Source organism: Perognathus longimembris, chromosome 2 (assembly GCF_023159225.1).
Source record: "Perognathus longimembris pacificus isolate PPM17 chromosome 2, ASM2315922v1, whole genome shotgun sequence".
Taxonomy (NCBI): Eukaryota; Metazoa; Chordata; class Mammalia; order Rodentia; family Heteromyidae; genus Perognathus; species Perognathus longimembris.
In genome coordinates this window covers 143,163,288-143,187,149 of record NC_063162.1, presented here as the reverse complement: position 1 = coordinate 143,187,149, position 23,862 = coordinate 143,163,288, and the positions used below count along the sequence as shown (strand labels likewise).

The 23,862-nt window shown below is 47.0% G+C and overlaps 2 protein-coding genes across 15 annotated transcripts in view; one reads left to right on the top strand and one right to left on the bottom strand.

Moving 5' to 3' along the window:
- The first annotated feature begins 372 nt into the window (after positions 1-372).
- On the top strand, positions 373-11,286 carry Klrg2 (killer cell lectin like receptor G2). Its single transcript, XM_048340303.1, has 5 exons — positions 373-1,247; positions 6,533-6,634; positions 6,771-6,916; positions 10,748-10,848; positions 11,142-11,286. Exons 1-5 carry the CDS (start codon positions 461-463, stop codon positions 11,260-11,262), a joined length of 1,257 nt encoding a protein of 418 aa, XP_048196260.1. The 5' UTR covers positions 373-460; the 3' UTR covers positions 11,263-11,286.
- A 6,979-nt stretch (positions 11,287-18,265) lies between these two features.
- Positions 18,266-23,862, bottom strand: part of Luc7l2 (LUC7 like 2, pre-mRNA splicing factor) — a 63,414-nt gene continuing 57,817 nt past the window's right edge. For 13 of the 14 annotated variants that reach the window (XM_048340306.1, XM_048340314.1, XM_048340304.1 and 10 more), the window contains one exon: positions 18,266-19,545. In XM_048340306.1, coding sequence (XP_048196263.1) covers positions 19,368-19,545 — 178 coding nt within the window. In that variant the 3' untranslated portion in view covers positions 18,266-19,367. Of the gene's footprint in view, positions 19,546-19,824; positions 22,413-23,862 lie in introns of those variants that run through there. The other variant, XM_048340315.1, reaches the window with a different exon arrangement.

Here is a 23,862-nt window from a genome sequence, read left to right as displayed (position 1 = left end):
GCTTTCACTGCTTTGTCCGAGGACCCCAAACCCAGACAGGCTTGGCCAATCTCTCCCAACTATTGACATTCAGAAGCAACGAACTCGGGGGGCACCGTGCCAGAGGGGAAATGGGTGGGGCCAGAGAGAAAAGCGGGGCCCGTGAAGCCGGGACGGGGCTCAGCCTCAGAAGCTGGGCTAAGACTGGCAGCCCTGCTTTCGTCTGGAGCCCCCGCCCAGCCTGTAAACCCCGCCCCGCCGGGCCCTCCAGACCACCCCAGCGCCCCTAGAGGGCTGGGCCGGCCGCCTAGAACCGCGGGGGCCCGGGAACTACAGCCATAGCCAATCACAGCAGGGCCCTCGGGAGGGGGGCGTGGCTTTGTCATGCAGACAGGCGACGGAACCAATCGGGACTCGCGAGGGCAAAGCCGAGCCTTACCTGGGCCCAGGTGCACGCGTTTGGCATCTCTCCGCGCGCGGGATGGATTCGGTCCCGGAGGCCTCGCCGGGAGTCCAGGCCGAGGCCAATTTCCCGAAAGAACCGATGGGAAGCCAAGTCCAGAGGACGGAGGAGCCGGCGATCCCCGCGGAGGAGCGGCGGGCTGACAGCTCCGGGAGCAGCCGGAGCCCGGCCGGGCCCGGGAAGGAGCCGGAGGGCGCGGGCCAGGACCTCGCCGAGGACAAGTTGCCGTCGCCTCGCTCCGGGTCCCTGCGGGCGCAGCCGCTCAGCCTGGGCTACGGCGCCTTCCGCCGTCTGGGGTCCACCAGCCGGGAGCCGCCGTCGCCCAGCCCCATGTCGGCCGAGCAGCCCCGGGATGGCGAGGGGCCCGGGGCCGAGCTGCTGCCCCGGGCCGCCCCGGGCGAGCAGGCATCGGGCACCTGGGCGCCGGTGGAGCTGCAGGTGGACGTGCGCGTGAAGCCGGTGGGTGCGCCGGGAGGCAGCCCCGCGCCCGCGCCCTCCACGCGCTTCCTCACCGTGCCGGTGCCGGAGTCGCCCGCCTTCTCCCGCCACGCCTCCCCGGCGCACCCCCTTCTGCAGCGGGCCGCGTCCCCGGGCGCCACGCGGGGCCGAGGCTCGCCGCTGGCTGCCTCCCTGACGGAGCGCGATCGCCACGCCGAGGGCCAGGCCAGCCTCGCCGAGGAGCGCGAGGGCTCCCGGAGCTCTCCCACGTGCGGCTGCGGGGAGCCGGGGCTGGAAAAGGAGGACGCCTGGCTGCGGAGCGCCGGGATGGACGGCCAGGAGCTGCCGCGGGCCATCAAGCTCATAGGTCAGTGCTCCCCTGCGCGGTGGCTGGCGCGCTGAGCCCCCCCCCACCAGATCCCCCCACTCCCTGCGCTGGGCAGCGCGGAGGATCGGGGCATCCGGAAGACCACCCGGTGCCCTAACCCCGCCTGACCTTTCTGCCTGAGAATTAATCACATCAGGGCCCACCCAAGTGCAATTCAACTCTGGGTCAGAGAATAAAAACCCTCCTGGCGCGCCTTCTGAAGGCGCACAGCATCTTGGAGGAGGGAAAGGAACTTCGCCTGAGGGGAAATGATTCACGGTCACGTGGTGGAGGAGGCCCTGGCCCGGCTGGGGCCCTGCCCTGGGTAGACCTCTCCTACATCCACACTCCTCCTCTCCACCTTGTGGAAGAGCATTTGGCGCCCAACACATTGATGGAGTTACTTAGTGCCAGGAAGTGTGGCTGTGTGGTTGTGGAGGTGTAGAAAGTTGAGACAAAGAGCCCCCGAGGGTATAAACGATCGTGGAATTAGCCTCGAGTGGCTGGTGAGGGCGGCAGGGAAAGCTTGCTGGAGGCTTTCTGGTGTGGGAAGAACAGAGGCTCCAAGATGCTGGATCTCTCTCTGCCTAGCAGGTTAAACTCTCCAGCCCCAGGGCATGAGAGGAAGGATTGGCAGCTAGTCAGACCCAGAAATCTCAAGAGGGGATTCATTCCTCTGGGGTTCTACCATATGAGAAGGGTTCAGGGACTCAACATTTGCCAGTAGGTGTGAGCTCATCTGTGGAGATATGGAATATGAGTTTTCTATTGCCGTTGTCACAAACGTCCACATCCTTGGTGGCTTTAATGACACAGACGTGGCGTCTGACAGTTTGGAAGGTCAGAAGTCTGATGCAGGATTAGGGGGGCTGTGTCTATTGCCTGGGGCTCTGGGGCAAACTCTCCTTTCCCTTGCCTTTTCTAGCTTATATTGGTCACTGTCTGCATCCCTTAGTATTCCTTAGCTTATGTTTCTCTCTGTATTCAAATCTGATATCTGGGATCAAAAGAATAGGCTGATAAGGAAGGCAGGAGCTTGTGGGGAGGTGATCTGGTTGGAATTTTGATATAGAAAGTGAACTTGCATGCCATTTCACATCTTATACTCAGCTACACAGGAGGCTAAGATCTGAGGATCACAGTTCAAAGACAGCTGGCAAGTCCTGGGGACTTTAACATCTCCTATTTTAACCAGCAAAAAGCCTGAAGTAGGGGCTGGGAATATGGCCTAGTGGCAATAGTGCTTGCCTTATATACATGAAGCCCTGGGTTCAATTCCTCAGCACCACATATATAGAAAAGGCCAGAGGTGGCGCTGTGGCTCAAGTGGTAGAGTGCTAGCCTTGAGCACAAAGAAGCCAGGGACGGTGCTCAGGCTCTGAGTCCAAGCCCCAGGACTGGCAAAAAAAAAAAAAAAAAAAGCCTGTAGTAGAGGTGTAGCCCAAGCAGTAAAGCGCCTGCTATGAGTGCAAAACATCAGGTGAGTGCACAAAGCCCCAAATTCAAGCCTCACTATAGGCTAAAATAACAGAAAGGCAAAGAAAAGAAAGAGAACTTGCACTGGGTGAGGGGGCTTAAGCCTTCAATCTTAGCTGCTTGGGAGGCAGGGTTTGGAGAATCACACTTTGAGGCCATGCCAGGCAAAAAGGTTTGTGAGATGATCATGGCTAAGCATCCTAGTCTGCACCTGTCATCCCAGCTGTGGGATAAGCACCTTGGTGGGACTCAGTGGCACTGTCTGCAGTTCCCAGTGACACAGAAAAGCATAAATAGGACCATCACAGTCTGAGCACCAAGGGAGACCCTGCCTCAAAAATAATCAATGCAGGAAGGGCCTGGATAACAATAGGTTGGGGGGACCTGAGTCGAGGGCATGGCTCAAGCCCTGAATTCAATTCCCCCCAAAAGAAAATAAGCTCTATCCAGCTACTTGGGAGGCAAAGCCACGAAGATTGTAAGTTTGAGGTTCGTCCAGGCTAAGTCTGCGCTGAATCTCAAGAACAAAAACAAAAGCTGTAATTCTGTCATAGAGTAGTATTTGGGTTCTACAAAGGAAAAGGAAAAAGATCTTGGCTCTGATAGCTTTGTGAAGGAAGGCTGGGGCATGAGACGGACAGGAGCCGACCCTTGAGCTTTAGTTCAGCGGGAGACGAGGGCTTGAGGGAGGACAGAGCCAGTGGTTTGGCATTCTGGGGGATGTGTGGTTAGCCTGGGCTCTGCACACTGAGTGGATAACCCTTTTACTTCCAGCTAGTTTTCTTGACCAGACAGGCACTCTAAGGCACACACCCACACTGCAATCCCTCAAGTGTGCAGGCCGCTGTGGAGAACGTGGAGACAGTCGCTGCTTCGGCTCTTTCCTCCCAGGGATGGCAAGGGGCCGGAGGAGCTGTCCAGCTGTCGGGGGGGTGGGGGGGTGAGCACTGCCTTCTCCCAGGACACACAACTGTGGACAGCTAGAGAGAGAGATCTGCTTGCAAAGCCTACTGCTGGGGGAAGAGGGCCTGTCTGTCCTGCAGATGGGGGCTCAGAGTCACTTTCTCCGATCCCTGCCTGGTGCTCTCATTGGTCTTTGGGCTTCCTAGGAGCTGAATTCTGAGTGCACACAGGCATCAGGACTGAGGCTTGAACTTGGGACGGGCTCTGTCCTCTGTCACTCAAAGCTAACTCTTTACCACTTGAGCCACAGCTCCACTTTTTCTTGTCCTCCTTCGGGACATGGGAGCTGACAGCGCAGACTCGCTGGGAATCTCCAACACTTGGCACATGAAGGTCATCCTTGACTATAGCACAATCAGAAATCCCCTTTCTGGGGAAGGAGACGGGGGTCTGACCCCTGAGGGTGTCCTGTGCCGTTCCAGATGTGGAAGAGGCCACAGGGACAAGACCTTCATGAGTCCTCAGTCCAGCAAGAGCCCAGAGACAGGGCCCAGGCCCTGAGTTCAAGCCTCATAACCAACCAAAAAAATGTGGGAGGGAGGGAGAGAGGGAGGAAAGAAGGAAGGAAGGAAGGAAGAAAGGAAGGAAGGAAGGAAAGAAAGAAAACAGCTAAGGTGGTCCAGGATTGGTTGGGAGGGAATAAGCTAACAGGGAGTGTTGTTTTGAGATAGTCCAGGCTCGCCCCAACTGGTGATCCTTCTGCCTCAGGATCCCAAGGGCTAGAATTAAATGCATGAGCAACCCTATCCAGCTAGTTAGAGTGGATTTAGCTTCAAGTGTATGTCCAGTGGGCTTTGTGTGCCCAGGAGCATGTATTTCTGTTACTTGTGTAATAATTAAGGATTGTTTTGTAGAAGGGGTGGGTGGGGACTTTCTCCAAGGCTCTGCAGGGGCCACCAGGCTCTGGGGCTTAGAATAAGGCGGGACCTTTTAATTAATGGGGTTGGGGTGAGGGAGGTTCTGTCCCCTTCTAGGTTTCTTTACCTTTTTGTTTTCTGAAAGGTCACAGCTAAATGCTGGATTCAGCCACAGTAATTACCAAGGCAATTGGTCAGATTATATTTCCCTTGTCTTCATCTTTATGCTTCTTCTTTTATTCTTTTTAACATGATTTTATTGTTATTATTAAGGTGTTGTGCAGAGGGGTAACCACAATTCTAGTGATGCGAATATTTCTCTTTTGGACAATGTCTTTTTTTTTTTTTTTTTTACTATTTTATGACTCAATTTATCTACATCTTTTTCCTTCCTTCCTTCCTTTTTTTCTTTTTCTTTCAGCAGTTCTGGGGCGTGAACTCAGGGCCTGAGCACTGTCCCTGGCTTCTTTTTATATGGTGCTGAGGAATTGAACCCATGGCTTCATGTATGCAAGACAAGCACTTTACCACTAGGCTATATTCCCAGCCTTTTTTTTTTGGGGGGGGGGGGCAGTCCTGGGGCTTGAACTCAGGGCCTGGGCTCTGTCCCTAAGCCTTTTTTTTTTTTTTTTTTTGCCAGTCCTGGGCCTTGGACTCAGGGCCTGAGCACTGTCCCTGGCTTCTTTTTGCTCAAGGCTAGCACTCTGCCACTTGAGCCACAGCGCCGCTTCTGGCCGTTTTCTGTATATGTGGTGCTGCGGAATCGAACCTAGGGCCTCGTGTATCTGAGGCAGGCACTCTTGCCGCTAGGCTATATCCCCAGCCCCCTAAGCCTCTTTTGATCAAGGCTAGTGCTCTACCACTTGAACCACTGGGCCACTTCTGTCTTTTCTGAATAGTTAATTGGAGTTGAGTCACAGACTTTTCTGTCTGGGCTGTCTTTGAACTGTGATCCTCAGATCTCAGTCTCCTGAGTAGCTAGGATTACAGGCATGAGCCACCAGCACATCTTTTATTTGCAGCATTTCAGATCCCTGTGTTTTTGAGGAAAGTTCATATGCCATGAAATTCACCATTTTGAAGCATATAATTTAGTGGGTTATCAGCTATTCAGCATAGGACAACTATCACCTCCACATTCAGTTTACAATTCTTTTCATCACCCTGAAAGCCCTCCAGTCCCAGGTCCAACAATTGTTTTGTCTGTTCTGGACATTTCATATCAATAGAAATGAAAACTAGTAAATATTAAAAGGAGCCAGGTGCAGGTAGCTCTCCCCTGTAATCCTAGCTACTCAAGAGGCTGATACTTGAGGATTGCAGTTCAAAGCCATGCAAAACAGGGACGTCTCAGAGAATCAGAATAAAATAGAACGTTGCATTCTTTGAGCCTTTGCTGAGCTGCTCCGGTGAGCGGCTGCAGCCCTGGAGTCCCCGTGGCCTGCAGCAGGGCGTTTCTCCAGAGTCCGCATGCTTCCTTCATGCCACTCTAAGCCCTGCAGAGAAGTGAGATGCTGGGGTGATCGGTGGTAGGAGGGATTGAACCCGGGGCCTTCAGGGAGCCAGAACCATGATCTGTCCATGGACCTGTGCCCAATCTTTTTGCTTTTAGTTCGTTTTAAGGCAATTTCTCATCCTTTTGTCTAAGCTGACCTTGAATCTCATCCTCCTACCTCTGCCTGCAAGTAGCCGGGATTCCGGGTGTGTACTCCCATAGAGAGTGGCAGGTATAAAGCGAAGACTGAACTCCAGCCTAACCCGCTTGGTACAGAAGTTACTCCATAACAAGAATCACTCATTCTGTCTCTCTCTCTTATGAGTTCTTGCATAGTGCCTGGAGATGCAGAATGTCTTCTAGCATGTTTCTCCTGACATGAAGTGCTAGCTGGGCTGGGTGGTTTGCTGTCACGTGGGTGTGGTGAGTGGGCGGGGCTGGGCCGGGCTGGGGAGGTTTTTTCTAACACCTGTCTGTTTGCCTCCCGCCTCCAGGGCTGCCCATGTACATAAAGTCCTTGCGCTGGGCGCTGGTGGTCCTGGCTGTGTTTCTGGCTGTCTGCACGGTCACCATCGTGGTTTTGGCCTCTAGAGCAGGTATGGTGGGGTAGCAGCCTCCACCTCCATCCTCTCCTCTCATCCTTCCCCCGGAGGCTTGACTACCCTCGCCCTCAGGTCACCGCCAGGTTTGCTTTCTTTACCTCACGACTCACCAGGGGTTCTGTCCTCGCAGAAGCCGTGTGCCAGCCGTGCCCTCCAGGCTGGATGTGGTCTGAGGAGCGCTGTTTCTACCTCTCCGCCGAAGCGCAGGACTGGGCGGCCAGCCAGGCCTTCTGCGTGGCCCACAATGCCACCCTGCCCCTGTTCAGTCACACCCAGGTGAGAAGGGGCGGCACTTGGGGTCCCTGAGGCCTAGCGCTGGAAGAAATCTCTAGATCTCATCCCTCCACACTAGAGCAGTCACCCAGGCCCAAAGGACTAAAGTGACACACATAGAACAAAAAACAACCACAGGACCCTATCTGAGGAGAAAGGAAAAGCAGAACAGGGCTGGGGTGTGATAGAGTGCTGTAAGGCCCTGATTTGGAAACCCCAATACTACCACAAAAATAACTAAAATAAAGGGCACCTGGCAATCCAGCAGTCTTAACTCCACTTAACCTGAAAAGCTGAAAAGCGGACGTGTGGTTCAAGTGATAGAGCACCAGCCTTGAGTGAAAAAGCTAAGCAAGAGTATGAGGTCCTGAGTTCAAGCTCAAGTACTAGCACACACACAAAAACTTTTTTTTAAGGAAATGTTGAAAACATTTTCAACCAGGTGCCAGTGACTCACACCTATGATCCTATCTGCTTAGGAGGCTGAGAGAGAAAGGACCAAGATTCTAAGCCAGGCTGGGCAGAAAAGTTCTCTTGACCCTATCTCAAAAATAACCAGCAAAGGGCTGGCAATGTGGCTTAGTGGTAGAGTGCTCGCCTAGCATGCATGAAGACCTGGGTTTGATTCCTCAGCACTACATAAACAGATTGCCAGAAGTGGTGCTGTGGCTCAAGTGGCAGAGTGCTAGCCTTGAGCAAAAAGAAGCCAGGGATAGTGCTCAGGCCCTGAGTCCCAAGCCCCAGGATTGGGGGGGGGGGGTGGCGGACAGCAAAAGGCAGGTGCTGGTGGCTCACACTATAATTCTTGCTATTTAAGAGGCTGAGATCTAAGGATAGCAGTTCAAAGCCAGCCCGGACAGGAAAAAAAGCGGGACTGACTGGTGGCTGTGGCTCAGGTGATAAAGCAATAGTCTTGATCACAAAAGCTTAGGGATAGTGCCCACCATTTGAATTCAAGCCCCAGGACCAACACACGCCCACGCACGCACACACACACCTAAAAATAACCACCAAAAGACAGGTCTGGAGGCATGACTCGGGTGGGAGAGCACCACCTAACAAGCTCGAGGCCCTGAGTTCAAGCCCCAGTACTTTAAATGTTTTGTATCATGTTGCTGGGGAGAGAACGGAGAGTTAGTGTTTGGAGGATGTAGCATTTCAGGCTGAGAGATGGCAGGGGTGGCTGTACCAGTGGGAACTTCCTTTGTGCACTGAACTGACTGCATGCTTAGCCATGCCCAAAATGGCGGCCGGAAGTATGGGAGCCTGTGTTGACTTTACATGCAGCCTGGGGTTCAGTCCCCAGCACAACACACACAGACATACACAAAGGTTTTAATGGTGGAGTGTGTGTGTGTGTGTGTGTGTGTGTGTGCACTCACTAGTACTGAGGTTTGAACTCAGGCCTGGGCATTGCCCCTGAGCTCCTTCACTCAGGCTGGCGCTCTACCTCTATTTCCAGCTTTTGGTGATTAATTGAAGTTACGAGTTTCATGGACTTTCCTGCCCTGACTGGCTTTGAACTGATTCCCAGATCGCAGCTTCCTGTGTAGCTAAGATTACAGGTGTGAGACACCAGCATCTAGCCAATAGATTTTTTTAAGAGACAAACATGGGATTTCAAGTCTATTCTGTTCTGGGTTACAGTCCCTCTCTCCACATTGGTGGCAAAGTTGGAGAATCCCCAAGTTCCTGGAGACCCCAGGATGTCTCAAGCCCTCGCAAGAGGTGGTCTTTGAGCCACTGATTGCTCCAAAGTTTCTGCAGTTTGATTACAACACTGGATAATGCCTTGACTGCACCATAATCTTGCTCCTAGTGAGAAAAGGAAAAGAAAGAATGGTGCAGAGTGGGTGGAGCTGGGCAAGTTGGGCTGTCAACTCCTGTCATAGGAGGGTCAGATGGCCTGGCGCTAGGACAGGCAGGATCCTCCCGGGTGACCCTAAGCCTCAGATAAAGTGGCATTTGTTGGTGCCTAACTCACTTAAGCAATTTGGTAGTCAAGTAGAACCACGGATGTGCAAATTCATTTACACCAGTGGACTTCTGGCCCATGGTATATAAACGTACACACTTGGCTTGTAGGTGGCACAGACTATGGGATCTACCTTTTTTTTTAACTTGGTTTGATTTCCTGTTTGTTTTCCATGTACTTGTCAAATTTAATAACACTGTAATTTCCCATCATGTTGCTATCCCATAATTTGCCTAGTTACTTCCTGATTGCAAGGCATGTCAGTAGTTTCTATTTCCCTCTATAAATAGCACGGTGTTGTCTGTGGCAAGTTCTTCTCACACTGATATTCCTGGGTTGATTCTCAAAGTGGAGTCACTCGTGCGAGCAAATAAGAAAGGTGTTGGTGTTCTTGTGATCTAGCATCAAACTGTTCCAGAAAGAGAACTGGTATGGACTGCAGGGATAGCTGCTACCCACTGGGACCTGCAATGTGTCAACGTTTTGAGTGGAGGAGGACCAGCCTTGAGCGGAAAAGGCAAATGAGAGTTCAGCTCCAGCCACTGGAGCCCTGTCTTGTCCACTGCTTGTTTGTGATACAAGGTCTCACTTCTCCTGACCGGGCACACATCTGGACCACAATTCTCCTGTTTGAAGTTTTCTGTGTCTGGAATAACACACGGGCCACAATGCTCCGCTTCTTCCAGACAGTTGCTTTTCAGTCCTTTCTGCCTGGGACCTGGCCATGATGGTTCCTATCTCAGTCTACCGAATAGCTAGAGTAGTTAGAATGACAGGCATGAGCCCTTACCTGGCTTTCGTACTATTATTATTAGTTGTTGTTGTTGTGTCAGTCCTGGGGCTTGAATTCAGCAACTGGGAGCTGTCCTTGAGCCTTTTTGCTCAATACTAGTGCTCTACCACTTGAGCCACAGCTCCTCTTCCAGCTTTCTGATGATTAATTGGAGATGTTTCATGAGCTTTACTGCTCTGGCTTCAAACCACAATCCTCACATCTCAGCATCCTGAGAAGCTGGGATTACAGGAGTGAGCCACTGGTGCGTGCGTGCTGTTCCTTAGCCTTTTCATTCAAGGCTGACACTCTACCACTGGAGCCACGGCTTCACCATTGGCTTTTTTTTTTTTTTTTTGCCAGTCCTGGGACTTGAACTCAGGGCCTGAGCACTGTCCCTGCCTTCTTTTTGCTCAAGGCTAGCACTCTGCCACTTGAGCCACAGTGCCACTTCTGGCCATTTTCTATATATGTGGTGCTGGGGAATCGAACCCAGGGCTTCATGTATACGAGGCAAGTACTCTTGCCACTAGGCCATATTCCCAGCCCTACCATTGGTTTTTTTACTGATTAGAGGTAAGAGTCTTACAGACTTCCTTGGTTGGGCTGGCTTTGAATTGTGTGATCTGCAGATCTCAGCCTCCAGAGTACCTAGGAGTATAGGTGTGAGCCACCAGCGCCCAGCTACGCTCCAGTTTTAATCCGCGCCCCCTCCCCCTGGAATTCTGCAGCTTAGCCCCCAGCAAGAGCCCCTCGTTTTCTGTGGCTACTTTCTGTCAGTTGGAAGTACTCCCTGCCTGGCCCAGGCCTTCTCTTCTTCGAGCTCCTTCTCCTATGCCCACTCCATACCCCCTGCACGTTGCTTTGTGGTGAGTAGTGACATTCCACTGAGGCCGAGATGGGATCGCTCACATTCCTGGTCCCCAGTCCTGGGGACTGGCGACCAGCCAGCTTCCGCTTCAGAACTGTGCATCTTAGGTGGGCGGGGCCTTGAGCTGAGTGGCCAGCCGGCCTTGTAGGCAAACCAATGGGCAGGTGAGTCACATGAGTGCCCAAGAAAGAATGCCGGCCTGCTTTTCTCTTTCAGGACTTGCTGAGCAGACACCCATTTACCCAACGCTCCTGGGTGGGGGCTCATCGAGGCCCCCACGGCTGGCACTGGATCGATGGGGTCCCCTTGCTGTCCCAGCTGTGAGTAATTGTGGCTCCCTCCCCCCTCAGTTGTTCTAGATCCTCCTTTGCCCCCCACCCCCACCCCGTGGGAAAACAGCCCACAGAAGTGTCCAGAGGCATGGCTTTGGCTTACACCCTGCCACCCCATTTCTGCTTTGGGTCCTCAACAAGCAGGACCGTCACACAGGGCTCACCAACTGACTGCCCAGTGCCACGTAGCTGGTGACAGGGCGTGCCCGCGTGGCCGCTCTGGTTCTCTGGACACCGGGGCTGACCCCGCATCCTGAGCACCCCTCACCCCTGTGCAGGCTCCCAAAGGAAGACCTGGAGGAGCCGGATCTCAGCTGCGGGGGACTGGAGGAAGGCAGGCTCGTGGCGCTCAACTGCAGCTCCCCCAGGCCCTGGGTGTGTGTCCGGGGGAAGCAGTGATTTGGCTTCTGCCTGTGCTCAGCGTGATGGAAGCTCAAGTAAGAGTTCGGTAGCCCTGCTGGGGAGCTGGATTTGGGGGCATGATGGCGGGAGGCAGGGGAAGAGTGATGTCTTCAAATCTTGGCGCCAATCTTACTTTCTCGCTGCTGACACCAATCTACTCCGACGTGAGGATTTTATTGAGCACTTCTAGGTCTCATTCCCCCCCCCCTTCTCCCTTCATTAAAATGGTCTTTTTTTTTTCTTCTCTCCTTAACCTGCTGTGTTACACCCCACCCAGCCTTCCAGTCCCAAGGGAAGGGGCAGGTCAGCAAGCCAGAGATGGCGCCCAAGTGAGTCCTCCCCCAAGGAAACAAGTCTTGCATTTGGTTGGGTGGCCAGGAGTTTTGGCGGGGGTGACATTGCGGCTCTCAGTCCTGTTTCTGGACGGCGGGGAGGGAGCTACCAGCAGCATGGATGGAGAGTGCCTGGGAAAGACGTGGGGGCCCCGCCCCCGAGCAAGGAAGGAGGAGTGTCCTCTCCTGCCCTGCGAGCTGGCAATGTATATGTCCGTTCCCTGCCAACTGTGTGACTTCATGTCTCTTCCCTGACCTGCCCCTGAGGCCTGGAAGCCAGCCCAAGCAGGAAAGTCTGTAGGATCTTTTTCTCCAGTTAACTTACAAAAAGCCAGAAGTGGAGGTGTTGCTCAAGTGGTAGAGCACCAGCCTTGAGTGGAAAAAGCTTAGGGATAGTGCCTAGGCCGAGTTCAAGTTCAGTCACTTCCTCCACCCCCACTCCCCTCCCCCCCAAAAAAGTTCATGTTGAAAACATAAGCCCCAACCATGGCTGAAGCTATGGGAAGTGGGGCCCTTCGCAGGTGTGTTCAGTGTTCGGTGAGGTCTGGTGGGTGTATGTGAAACAGGAGCCCTGCAGTACACTCCCCCCCCCCCACACTGAGGGCTACCGCTACAAGGCTGCAAGGTTTTCCTCCCCGAGTGACAAATATTGGTGTCATGCTCTTAAGTTACCGCAGCCTGCAGCACTGTGCACCGATAAACTGCTATTTGGGGACAGTTGTGGAATTTGAACTCATGTTTGCTACGACTGCACTTTGGGGAAGTTTGTCTCAAACAGCCCATGGCCCTGTCTTTGTGCGTGTGCATGTGCATGTGTGTCTGCCAGTCCTGGGGCTTGAACTCAGGGCCTAGATCTGTCCCTGATCTCCTTGTTCAACACTAGTGCTCTACTACTTGAACCACAGCTCCACTTCTGGCTTTTTTTTTTTTTTTTTTTTGGTAGTTTAGAGGGGATAAGAGTCTCAAAAGATCTTCCTGTCTGGGCTGGCCTCGAACCTCAATCCTCAGATCTCAGCCTCCTGAGTCATTAGGATTATCTACTCTTGGCTTTATGCTGGTTAAATGGAGATGAGTCTCATGGACTTTCCTGACAAGGCTGGCTTTGAACCTCAACCCTGATATCCTAGCTTCCTGCGTAGCTTATGGACATGAGCCACCAGCACCTGTCACGTTTGTACTGAAGTTTTAGGCTTCTACATCTTGTTTTCCTTTCTTGTGAGTAGATCTGGAGAGGAACTTTAACTGCTACTTAGGAATGTGGTGGCAACATGGCCCCCATGAGCTTGAAATTGCATGTCCTCAAGACAATAGCCAATCCAAACTGGAACCTTCTAGTCACAGGAGGGACACCGATTGTCTTAAGTGAGCTAGGTGCTCACCTCTAGCCCAATGGACAGTGTCCAGGAGCGAGATTTCATTGTGATTAGAGGAAATTTCCACACTGTGCTAAAACATGATTGCAGTGGAGGACGGGAGTTTCCTGACAAGGACAGGAAGTGATGGAAGACTAAGCCAGCGGTAGGAATTTTCCATGCTCACATTCCTATGCCTAATCCACCGACTCAAGACAGACAGAATGCACAGGGCATAATAATGGTTAAGAATGCAACAGATCCTGCAAGAGACATGAATGGGCATGTCACCAAAGAAAATGTTCACAAAGTAAATAGATGCAAGCACTGAGTACTGAACTGTGGCATAGCCTTTCCAGTGGCTTCTAGTCAGACATAAAAAGCAAAGAGCAGCCAGGCGCCAGTGGCTCACTCCTGTAATCCTGGCTACTCAGAAGGCTGAGATTTGAGGATCATGGTTCAAAGCCAGTCCAGGCAGGAAAGGCCGTGAGACTCTTAGCTCCATTACACTACTCAGAAAAAGCCAGAGTGGCATTATGGCTTAAGTGGTAGAGTGCTAGCCTTGAGCAAAAGCTCAGGGAGAGCACCCAGACCTGGCAAAATAAAAAAAACACAACAACAAAACCCTCCGGGATAGGGACAGTGCTCAGGAGTGGAAGGGGAAAAAAAAGGCCAAGAACTAGCAGCTAGCAGGAGCAGGAGCAGCAAAGAAGAAAGGAGGTGAAAGGGGGAGTGAATAGCGCTGAATTTAATTCACATGTATGAAAACGAAGCCTGCTGGAATTGTTTTAAGAGAGAAGGGTGGATGAGGGATAATGATAAAGTGGTGCATTTGTTACAGTACATTATGTGCATTTATGGGTGATCACAATGAAAGCCTGCTGTGCAAATATGTTAATAAAAGAAAGCAAAGTGCTGACATACAACACAGAATCTCCGCCAGATATATAAGTTCATACAAGTAATCTCACGGTATTTTAGAGGAGGCAGAACTGGTTCAAGAAAGAAGGGGTTAGAGGTGGGGGTGTCTACAACTGTCCCGGGTTGGACACAGTGGTTATCTCCCTGGTACCCCTCATAGAACTATGTTCCAAAACATGCTTGTGGTGAATGGTGGCTTCCTGTGTAGAGCAGAAAGTGCTGATCAGCAAATGAGTACCTGGTATTGTTTGCACCAGAAAAATAGACATTCTGCTTTTACACAGAGAACAGAAGCAGGCTGTTCCAAGTCCATGTCATGCACGTGGATCCCAGTATCGGGACTTATCAGGGTTTTCTATCAGGGTTATGCCCCTTCATTTAGCTTTTCTGCTCAAGGCTGACACACTACCACTTGAGCCATACCTCCATCCCCAGCTTCTTACTGGTTGTTGGTAAGAGTGTTTTAGGTTTTCTACCCAGGCTGGCTTTAACTTCAATCCTCAGCCTCTAGTGTAGCCAAGATTATAGGCATGACCACTAGTGCTCAACCTGCAAGTCAACATTTTCATAGGCAAAACCTAGATGGAGGACAGTAGTCTAGAAGGCTCCATGCAGGAGGCAGGCACGAGCCCCATTCTTGTGTCTGATTGCTGTGGGGAGGGAGAGAGCCAAGGACAAAGGAGAAGCTAGTGCCCACAATTACATGTGGGACCACTACTTGAAATGGGATTGACAGATCAAGTCAAACTGATCATGTACAGCTTCTGTAAAAGAGCAAAGGGCAGGAAGATCGTGAGCATATCACAAGTCTGGTCAGGGCAGTGTGAAGAGTGACAAGCATACTAAACACACTGTAAACAAACACTTTAGAGTTTCTCTTGGCTTGCTTCTTTCTCCAACCAAAACCCCATGAGCTTGAGACCATAGTGGGTTTTGAACAAACTTCAATAGCCCTTCTCAGCAAACATGGAGTATTCTGGCTAGGTTTTTAAAACTTTTATTTTGGTGATTGTTTTGGGCTTCCCACCTAGTACCTCTTGAAATCACCTGTAGAGGCTGAATGTGCGATGCTCAGCACTCTTCTCAGATGGCCAGCTGAGAATCTTAGGAATAGCAGAATTTCTGATTCACCCTGCTAGGAAGCCACACTGTCCAGTGTGGGCAAACAAATAGCAGTATGGGCTACACTGCTTAGAAATATGCAAATAGGGAATGGGAAAGACAGCAAAGAGGTTGCCTAAAACTAAAAGAGAAGTCACAATAGCTCTCTGGCTTGTGCAAAGGCACATCACTTGGACAATGGTTTCTGCCCTGATGGGTATGGAGGTTGTGTTAGACTTTGAAGATTATGTACTCGACTGTACACATTAAGACTTAAGCTACTGCCACTGCAACCTTAGGATATATATATATATATATATGGCATATATATCATAAGGCTAATCTTCATATTAAAGGAAATCAGGGTTAGGAATGTGGCTTAGTGATAGCGTGCTTGCCTAGCTACCATTCATGTAGCCCTGGGTTCGATTCCTCAGTACCACATAAACAGAAGTACCACATAAAAGTCAGAAGTGACACTGGCTCAAGTGGTAGAGTGCTAGCCTTAAGCTAAAGAAGCTGGGAAAGTGCCCAGGTCCTGAGTTCATGCTCCAAGACTGGCACTTTTTTTTTTTACATTTTCCAAGATAATCATGTTCAGATAAAAAGAGTAGTCATAAAAAGGCAGCCTGAGTTTTCTCTTTGGGATAAATCATAAAGTTCCACCTCTCCTTCAAAGCCCATCTTTCTCTTTCTAGAAAACATAAGTTGGAAGAAGTTGGTTGACACGGAATTTAACTTTCCCTGGCCCTTCTCACTAAGCACTGCCAATTGCTATTGTTTGGAATCCATGTCTGTTGTGACCAGTCAGTATCTACTTAAAACATACTGAGCCAAAGGACACAAGATATTACAACTGACTAATTTTCTTCACACTAACTCCAAAACAGGCAAAGCTAACCTGTAAGGGCAAAGTAAATTTGCCTGGCTCAGGGAAGCCCAAGAACTGACTATGAGGGACATGGAACTTTTGTCTTGATACACAGTCAGGTGTTGCTAAAATGTGCACTTTTTTGTGCAAGTTATATCTCAAAGTGGATTAAAAATGCAGGCTTCCCCCGTGCCGACCGCAGTGGCTATGTGGTTTACCAAAGTGATTTCTGGAGCTTGTGTGTCATTCAGTATGCTTTAAGTTCATGTTGCTGCCATGTATTAGTAATTCTTTTCTTGGGATAATCACAATGGTTATACTCCCTGGTAGATGAATGTTTTGGTCATTTGCAGCGTGGGGCTGCTACATTCTTTGAGTGGACACAGGTTTTCATGCCTCTTGGATACCCATGAGTGGGATTGCTGAGTAATTCTGGGAATATGCTTAATTTACAGGGAACTGCCAAACTTTTTCTAGTAAACACTGCCCATGAACACATGGAAGGTTTCTAACATCCTAAAATGTTTCCTATTTTCTGGGTGCTGGTGGCTCATGCCTGTAACCCTTGCTACTCAGGAGGCTGAGAGCTGAGGATCACAGTTCAAAGCTAGCCTGGGCAAAGAAGTCCCCAGGAGACTCTATCTCCAATTAACCAAAAACTGGAAGTGGTGGTACAGTTCAAAGTGGTAGAGCACTAGCCTTGAGCAAAAGAGCTCAAGGAAAGCACCCATGCCCTGAGTTCAAGCCCCATAACTGACAAATAAATAAGAAAAGCAAGAAGAAAGTTACTTGGTTCTCCCTGAGCCAGGCAAGTTTTCCTTTTGTCCTTTAGGATCTTGAAAACTGTACAAAATGTACCATTTTTCAATCTATCAGGAAGCAGAATTTCAGTCTCTCCATGTTCCTTACCAATACTTGGTGCTGCCAGTGTTTTTGACTTTGGGCCATCCTAGTGGATGAGTAGTTACCTCCTCACTGTTGCTCTAACTCACCTTCAGAACAACTAATTTTTAACATTTTTAGATGTGATCACTGGCTATTTGTGCTTCTGATATAGAATGCTGAAGACCATACTGAGAGATACCTTGCCTAAAACACCCATATACATCCCTGCCAGAACAGAGCATCTTAAAAAGTGATGATCTGAATGGGAAATGAATTAAAAATAGCACCTGGAAGCAAAAAAAGAAACGTGAGGAACATAAAGGTAACCTTGGCTTAGGCGTAATAAGGAAGGAGTAAGAAAGCCTAACAGCTTTTTGTGTGGCTTCTTACTGATGTGTATGCCAAGGAGCTCAGCATGTTTACACTATGGGGTCAAATGTTTTTGCATATATGACTAAACCAAATAATACCAACTACCAGAAAAGTACCAAATATTGTGAGATTTAAGATTCTAGGTGCTGGGAATATGGCCTAGTGGCAAGAGTGCCTGCCTCCTATACATGAAGCCCTGGGTTCAATTCCCTAGCACCACATATATAGAAAACGGCCAGAAGTGGCGCTGTGGCTCAAGTGGCAGAGTGCTAGCCTTGAGCAAAAAGAAGCCAGGGACAGTGCTCAGGCCGAGTCCAAGGCCCAGGACTGGCAAAAAAAAAAAAAAAAGATTCTAGGATCTCTCTATTTCAGAGTGGCTGGACTTCACAAGAATGATTAGCTAAAATACAGCTTCTGTACTTCAGGTTATTAAACCCAAAGGATGTGTTGGAATTTCTAACAGTGTAGATAGACTACAAGGAACAGAGTAGACTTACAAAACAATTTCTCAACAACCAAAATTAAAAAGGAAAATGAGATCATTTATGCAGATAGCTCGCAGATTCAACTGGATAACCACATACGTGTAGAACCAAATATGGCAGGGAAAAAAAAAAAGACTTTATTCATGTGGCTTTACCAGGTAAACTGGACACCTGAGAGATACCCAAGATAGTGTTTTGATATAGTCCAGGTTGGCCTTGAACTCATGATCTACCTGTCTTAGCCCCTATGTGCTGGGATTTACATGCATCACCACATTCAGCTTTGAGCGTCACTTTTTGATGTACAAGAAACTCAGAATAGCAGTAGCTTCCTATTCAAAGAGCCATAGTCCTCTGTCATATCCAATTTGTCAAAGTTCTAGACCAAAGAAAGTTCTCTTTTCCCCCTTGTCTGAGGCAGGATCTCACTATGTAGCCCAGGTAGGCCTAAAACTCAAAATTCTCCTGCCTCAGACTTCTGGGTATTGTAGTTACACACACGAGCCACCATACTTTGCTAAGAAATAGCTCCTGGAAGGTGATTTTGGTTGATTTTACTTACTGATTGCACTACTTAATGTACTTTTGTTCAAGTTTTCTAGCTACAAGCGATACCTGTCACTATGTGAGTCACCAGTGGGCACACAGGCCTTTTATGCAGAAACTGCTGGTTTCACTAGGTTGGTTACATACTGTTTATTAGGTTTGTTGAATAAGAAGTACAAAAGGAAACCCTCAGTGGTTTCTGCAGGTGCAGCCTTTCTCTCCAGTATTACAGACAGCCCTGAAGTAGTGGAGTCAGCGAGGGGCCCAGATGAAGCACACAGTTCATCTGAATCTGCAAATACATCTTTGCTTCTTTGGGTGCCTTGTACATTAAGGCACTGTTAACAATGTAACAGACAGGAAATACAACACATAGTTCTAGTGACAATTTACTAGTCAAGTTACAGTTTAATGATGGTGGTGGTGATTGTTTCTTTGATTTTATTATTTTTACAATACGCGTGTAGCTTTTATACTCCACACACACAAAATGAAACAAGTGCTTATTACGAAAGAGTCCCTGCCCCCACCCCCATCAGAACATCCTAAACATAGTAAATTGAATGGAACAGAAAAATCAAGACAAGTCTGATTTGAAGATTTCAGTAAAAAAGCAAAAGTATGTAATACCAACAGCTGTTCAACATCCAACTCTAAATAGGCACCATCAAACAAACAAAATCCCCGTATTTTAAGTTTCGGCAGCACGCATTCCAGTATAGTGCTTGAATCATAATCAACTATGAATTAATGATGGGAATAGAACCTTAGAACAGAAATTATATTGCTTCCCTATCCCTCCCTTTCTTTCACAGTTGGAAGGTGCAAGTATTAGGGGGATACAAAAGGTAGAGAAGAAGTAAAAAGAAAATTCTCAAAGCTGTTGCTGTTTGGAGTAGAAAGGAAGACAGCATTTTACAAATGGTCAAAAGATCCCAAGGCAAATAACACAATTCATTCACTATCACTCCTACTTGAAAGAATAGAGATCAGCATCTTATCATATAAAACTGTATTTCAGAACTGTATTACAGGTTCACCAGAAACTATGGATGTAGTTTTAGGCTTCATCAGGAAAACATTTTCAGTTCAGATCAAGTTAAGATATTGTACATCTAGCCTGGCTGGATCAGTGTCTAGAACTGCTTGCTCACTGTCACCCTGAACAGCTGTAAACTAAACAATAGTATATGTAACTCCACAGGAAGCTTAAGGATTGAAGCTATGTACACACTAATTAGATCTCCCCTGCTTCCCGCTCTTCCGAGCTCCGCCTGTCTTCTGCTCTGCCATTAGCACTCTCATAGGACCGCTTCTTAGCTTTTCCATCTCGCTCACGTGGCGATCTGTCTCTTGAACTCCTGTCTCTGTCACGTGATGCTAAGTCTTGGTCTCTGAATCTTTCTTTTGAGGATCTGAAAAATATTAATTTGAGGAGCAAAATATGTTGGGAAACCCAAAATCCAAATAAAAGAATAGGATAAATACTAAGGTATGGATAGCTGGAAAAAATATATATAATATTAAAATACATCCAAGAAAAAGTCGGTTTTCTGACAGAAAGAGCACTACCATAGTTGATAAGGGTAGTAAAACAAGACGTGTGGCAACAAACAGCTACGGGTCAAAAAACATAAGCTAAAATAATGACTCAGAAGATACTGTAAATATTTCAGAGACAATCATAGAGCTCAAGAAGTTCATAAAAACACAATATAAAATAATGTAGAGATAATGGCTTTTAAAAGTGAAAGGTATCAGGTATTTAAAACAATATTTGAGAACCTAAGATTCCAACCTGGATGGAAATCAATGAATTGGTACAGGGTAACTAAGTCTTTTCTGCTGAAATGACAGTATCTGAGGTGTTGCAGGCCCATAGACTGTCAGAGTATTATTAGTCTTCCCTCTCTTTGTATCAACACCATCCATAGCTTGCTGGCTTTACCAAAACAAACTACAGCCAACATTTGGCCTATAGGGAACAGTTTGCCAACACCTGACTTAAACAACAATATGGCTTTAAACAACCATGTTAATATAGAAAGCTGCTTTACCCCTCCTGAGTTAACTTATCAAAATAAGCATGGAAGACAGAAGATGGCTATACTTAATAAAGTGTGATAAGTAAAAAGTTTCTTAATACTACCTCCTCCATGCCAATATCTATCTTCACTGAAATAGGTATACTGAACAAGGTCATATTCATCCAGAAGGAAAACAACAGGACATTTTGGGATTACAGTAGATCTTCTATAATTCCAACATCTAAAATGATCAGCAACAAATACTACCATTTGGTTCTTTACAGGTGATACAGAATTCTTACATAATTATTTCAACTTAGCCCATGTTCAGAATTAGGATCTGAAGCACTGCCAAGACCTGAAGGATCTTTTTTTTTTTTTGGAGGGGGGGATGGGGAGAGTGCTGGCGTTTAGGCTCTTACATATGCTATGTATGGCTGCACTGCTAAGGAACAATCTCAACTCTGAACAAACAATACTTTCAGGTAGCCCTAAGCCAGGGGGAAAAACACTATATATTTAATTTTTGAAATCTAGTAAAGAGGTGTTATGGTTTGGATATAAAATGGCACCAAAGGTTCATATATTGAAGGCCTGGTCCCCCAGCCAGTGGTATTGAGAAGTGACTATGCTAACTAACCTCATCAATAAATGACGGTGCTAACCTTATCAATAAAAATAGGCTACCAGGAGATGGAGCCTAGAAGTAGGTCTTGGAAGGGTATTACTTTGTCCCTGGCCCCTTCCTTGAACTCTCCCCACCAGTTTCCTGGTTGCCCTATCTCCATCACTCATTTCCACCAGTGTTCTAGCTCATTATGTACAATCCCAGAAGTACCAGTTCATTTACCATGAACTGAATCTCTGAAACCATGAGTCAAAATAAATGCTTCCAAGAACTGTTTTCTAAAGCATTATTTTGGCACGGTCACAAAAAACTAACATAGCGGGTAAGATTTTAAAAACTTGAAAGATTAATACTAATTTCTTTGTGGGAAAAGGGTTCCTGGGGTTTAAACGCCGAGCCTTGGGCTTAGCAGGCAGCACTTTACCCACCTGAGCCATGGCTACATTATTTTGTTTTGGTTATTTTTATATAGATTCTAAAGGTCTTTCCAGGGCTAGTCTTGGATGATGATCCTCCTACACAGCTGCGAGTACAGATGTGAAACATCTTATTTGTTAAGGTGACATTTTGCTAATTTTCTGCAGCACTAGCCTTGAACTACAATCCTCCCAATCTCTACCTTCTGAGTAGCTGGGGTTACATGCATGAGCCAACCAATGCACCTACTGATCGATACCAATTTTGAGCTTTCTACTTAAGATTTTAGTAGACAATTTAAATGATCCATTAAGGAAGAAAATTACACAGTATAAGTCTAATGGATGCAAGTCTATACTAAGCTTCTTTCATAGCCTTTGAAGGGAATATGAAATAAGATAGTAGGGTAACTAAGAATAAGGGACATTAGATTCTGACAAATCCCAGAAGTCATAACAATAATCGACAGATGAGGACCAACTTATAAAGTGTTTTTGGAGAGACTGCAATGTCCCACACATACGGCAGTTTCCTGTTTTTCCTGTAAAAAGATCTAGTGAGGAGATAGGGAAAACCAGGTGGGATAATTAAGTTATTTATTTGGTCAAGGCCAATGGACCCACGCAATCTGTCTCTACACACATTTTAGAAAGAGACTTAAGCAGAAATCTGAATAAGACCCTATTGACTGCTACCAAAGAAAGGTCACGAAGGAAATCTACTTGTATCAGACTAGTACTTCATGGCAGGGGCTAGAAGACAGCAAAACATAAAAGGATTTTAATGGGAACTTTTACCTTAAAAAACTTGATTCACACATGCAGCAATAACGATATTATATAGGGAATAACAAGTAGGATCTAATATCAATTATTTGCTAATATTTGGTAAAACCAATGATCATTTAAGAGTACATCTGAATTGAAAGATGAGAAGGGCTCTCGAGAAAAACAAGAAAATTTTAATTGTTTTACAAAAATATTCCTCTTTGTGAACATGCTGAGAATCTCGGGTGGGAGTGTTAATGTGGTGTGGTGGGAAACTCCCTAAACAATTTCACAGGAATAACAATGACACAATCTCAGAGGCCAAGACTCCATGCCCATCCCTCCCATCTCCACCATCAATAAAGACATGTAAGAGGTCAAAAACATCAGAAACAGTGGCAGCTAGACATGTCAACACAAGAATCAAATGGCTCTTCCATCATCTAGATGAGTGATTCCCAAAAATTGGTGTACAGGTTAAGATTCAATGATTTTTTTTTTTAAATCCTATTTCTGGACATTACAGAGGGTGGCTTCTAAAATTCAGGTCAAGAGTATGAGAAAAGTGGCCTGCAAATATCTTTCCTACCTACTTACATTACATTAAAAATCAGATGGAATACTTGAGGCTATTTTTTAATATTCTGGTATTTATTCATCTAAACATAAATCACTCTATGAAACCCAGTTTAGCACTTTATAATCTATGGTTAATAGAGTTTTTAACTCATACAATAAACCTCTTAAAGAAACTTGAATAAAGTTCCTTTACTACATTATTTTTTTTTAACTAAGCCAAGTGTAGTACAAATATGATTCTTAAAACAAGAAAGGGGAGGGGGACACACACCTATAATCCCAGCATTGAGGAAGAGGAATGAGTACTGCAAACTTGAGACCAGCCTGGGCTATATAGTGAGACCATATATATTTATACCCCCCCCCAAAAAAAAGGTATAAAGTTCTTACTGGTTACTTTAAGGGCTACTTAGAAATATAAGAAATAAAATACTGGCTGAGAGCCTGTTAAGCAACTCAGCCTATGATTTCAGGGGTAGCTGAGAGTTAAAAATTGTAATAAATTTTTATCAGGTTTTATGATATGGGTTAGAAATGTAAGACTAATAATAAGCACTAGGCACTCAAAAAATGTTTATCCTATATGTACTTAAGAATAGATGAGATGCCCAGAGAAAAAGCAATTTTAAGTATAGTTTATCTTCCATAGAAATATCCTGGTTTAAGGGCTACTATGTGACCTGAGAAGTTTGGTAGCTAAACTGTCTACCACATTCTAATGCCTTCTCTGCTCTTCCTAGATATCAGGTCCTTAATTATTATACCTTTCCCAATGTCTGCCCTCATTGCACCTTTTGAGTTATATCAACAAATGCCTTAAAACTGAATCTGCCCAACAGGCCATAGGTGTACATAATAATTCATTACCTATTGTGCAGATTAAACAAGAATATACTAGAATGTGTCTGCTCTTAAAAAGTGTACCACTTCAAATAAATTGGAAAACAATCATAGCTAAACAACTCATTTAATGAAAGGAGTCTCTGACACTCTTAATTTGTTAACATGTACTGAAAAACCTCAAGAGCATTAGTGCCTAAAATCATTTGCCTGTAAAATACTGTTTTCCAGGACATACTAAGTAGCGAAAAGCAATAACCTCTGCACATCACTTCCAATTTTTTACTCTGGCTCATATGTAATTCTTTATGAACTACCCATATGAGGGAAAAAATTTATACACCCACACAGAAATGTGTACATATTACCAGGTGCAAGTTTCAAACCAATAATCTAAACTCTAAACATAGGTAACAAGTAAACACATGGCTAAAACGTAAAGGTAGCTCCTTGTCCTCTGACAGGCACGTCAGT

Bases quoted from the DNA above. Each gene is read 5' to 3' on its own strand.
- Klrg2 (XM_048340303.1), top strand. From the start codon at position 461: ATGGATTCGGTCCCGGAGGCCTCGCCGGGAGTCCAGGCCGAGGCCAAT. The intron at 6,917-10,747 runs GTGAGAAGGGGC...TTTCTCTTTCAG, and splicing joins CCCTGTTCAGTCACACCCAG to GACTTGCTGAGCAGACACCC. The intron at 10,849-11,141 runs GCTGTGAGTAAT...ACCCCTGTGCAG, and splicing joins GGGGTCCCCTTGCTGTCCCA to GCTCCCAAAGGAAGACCTGG.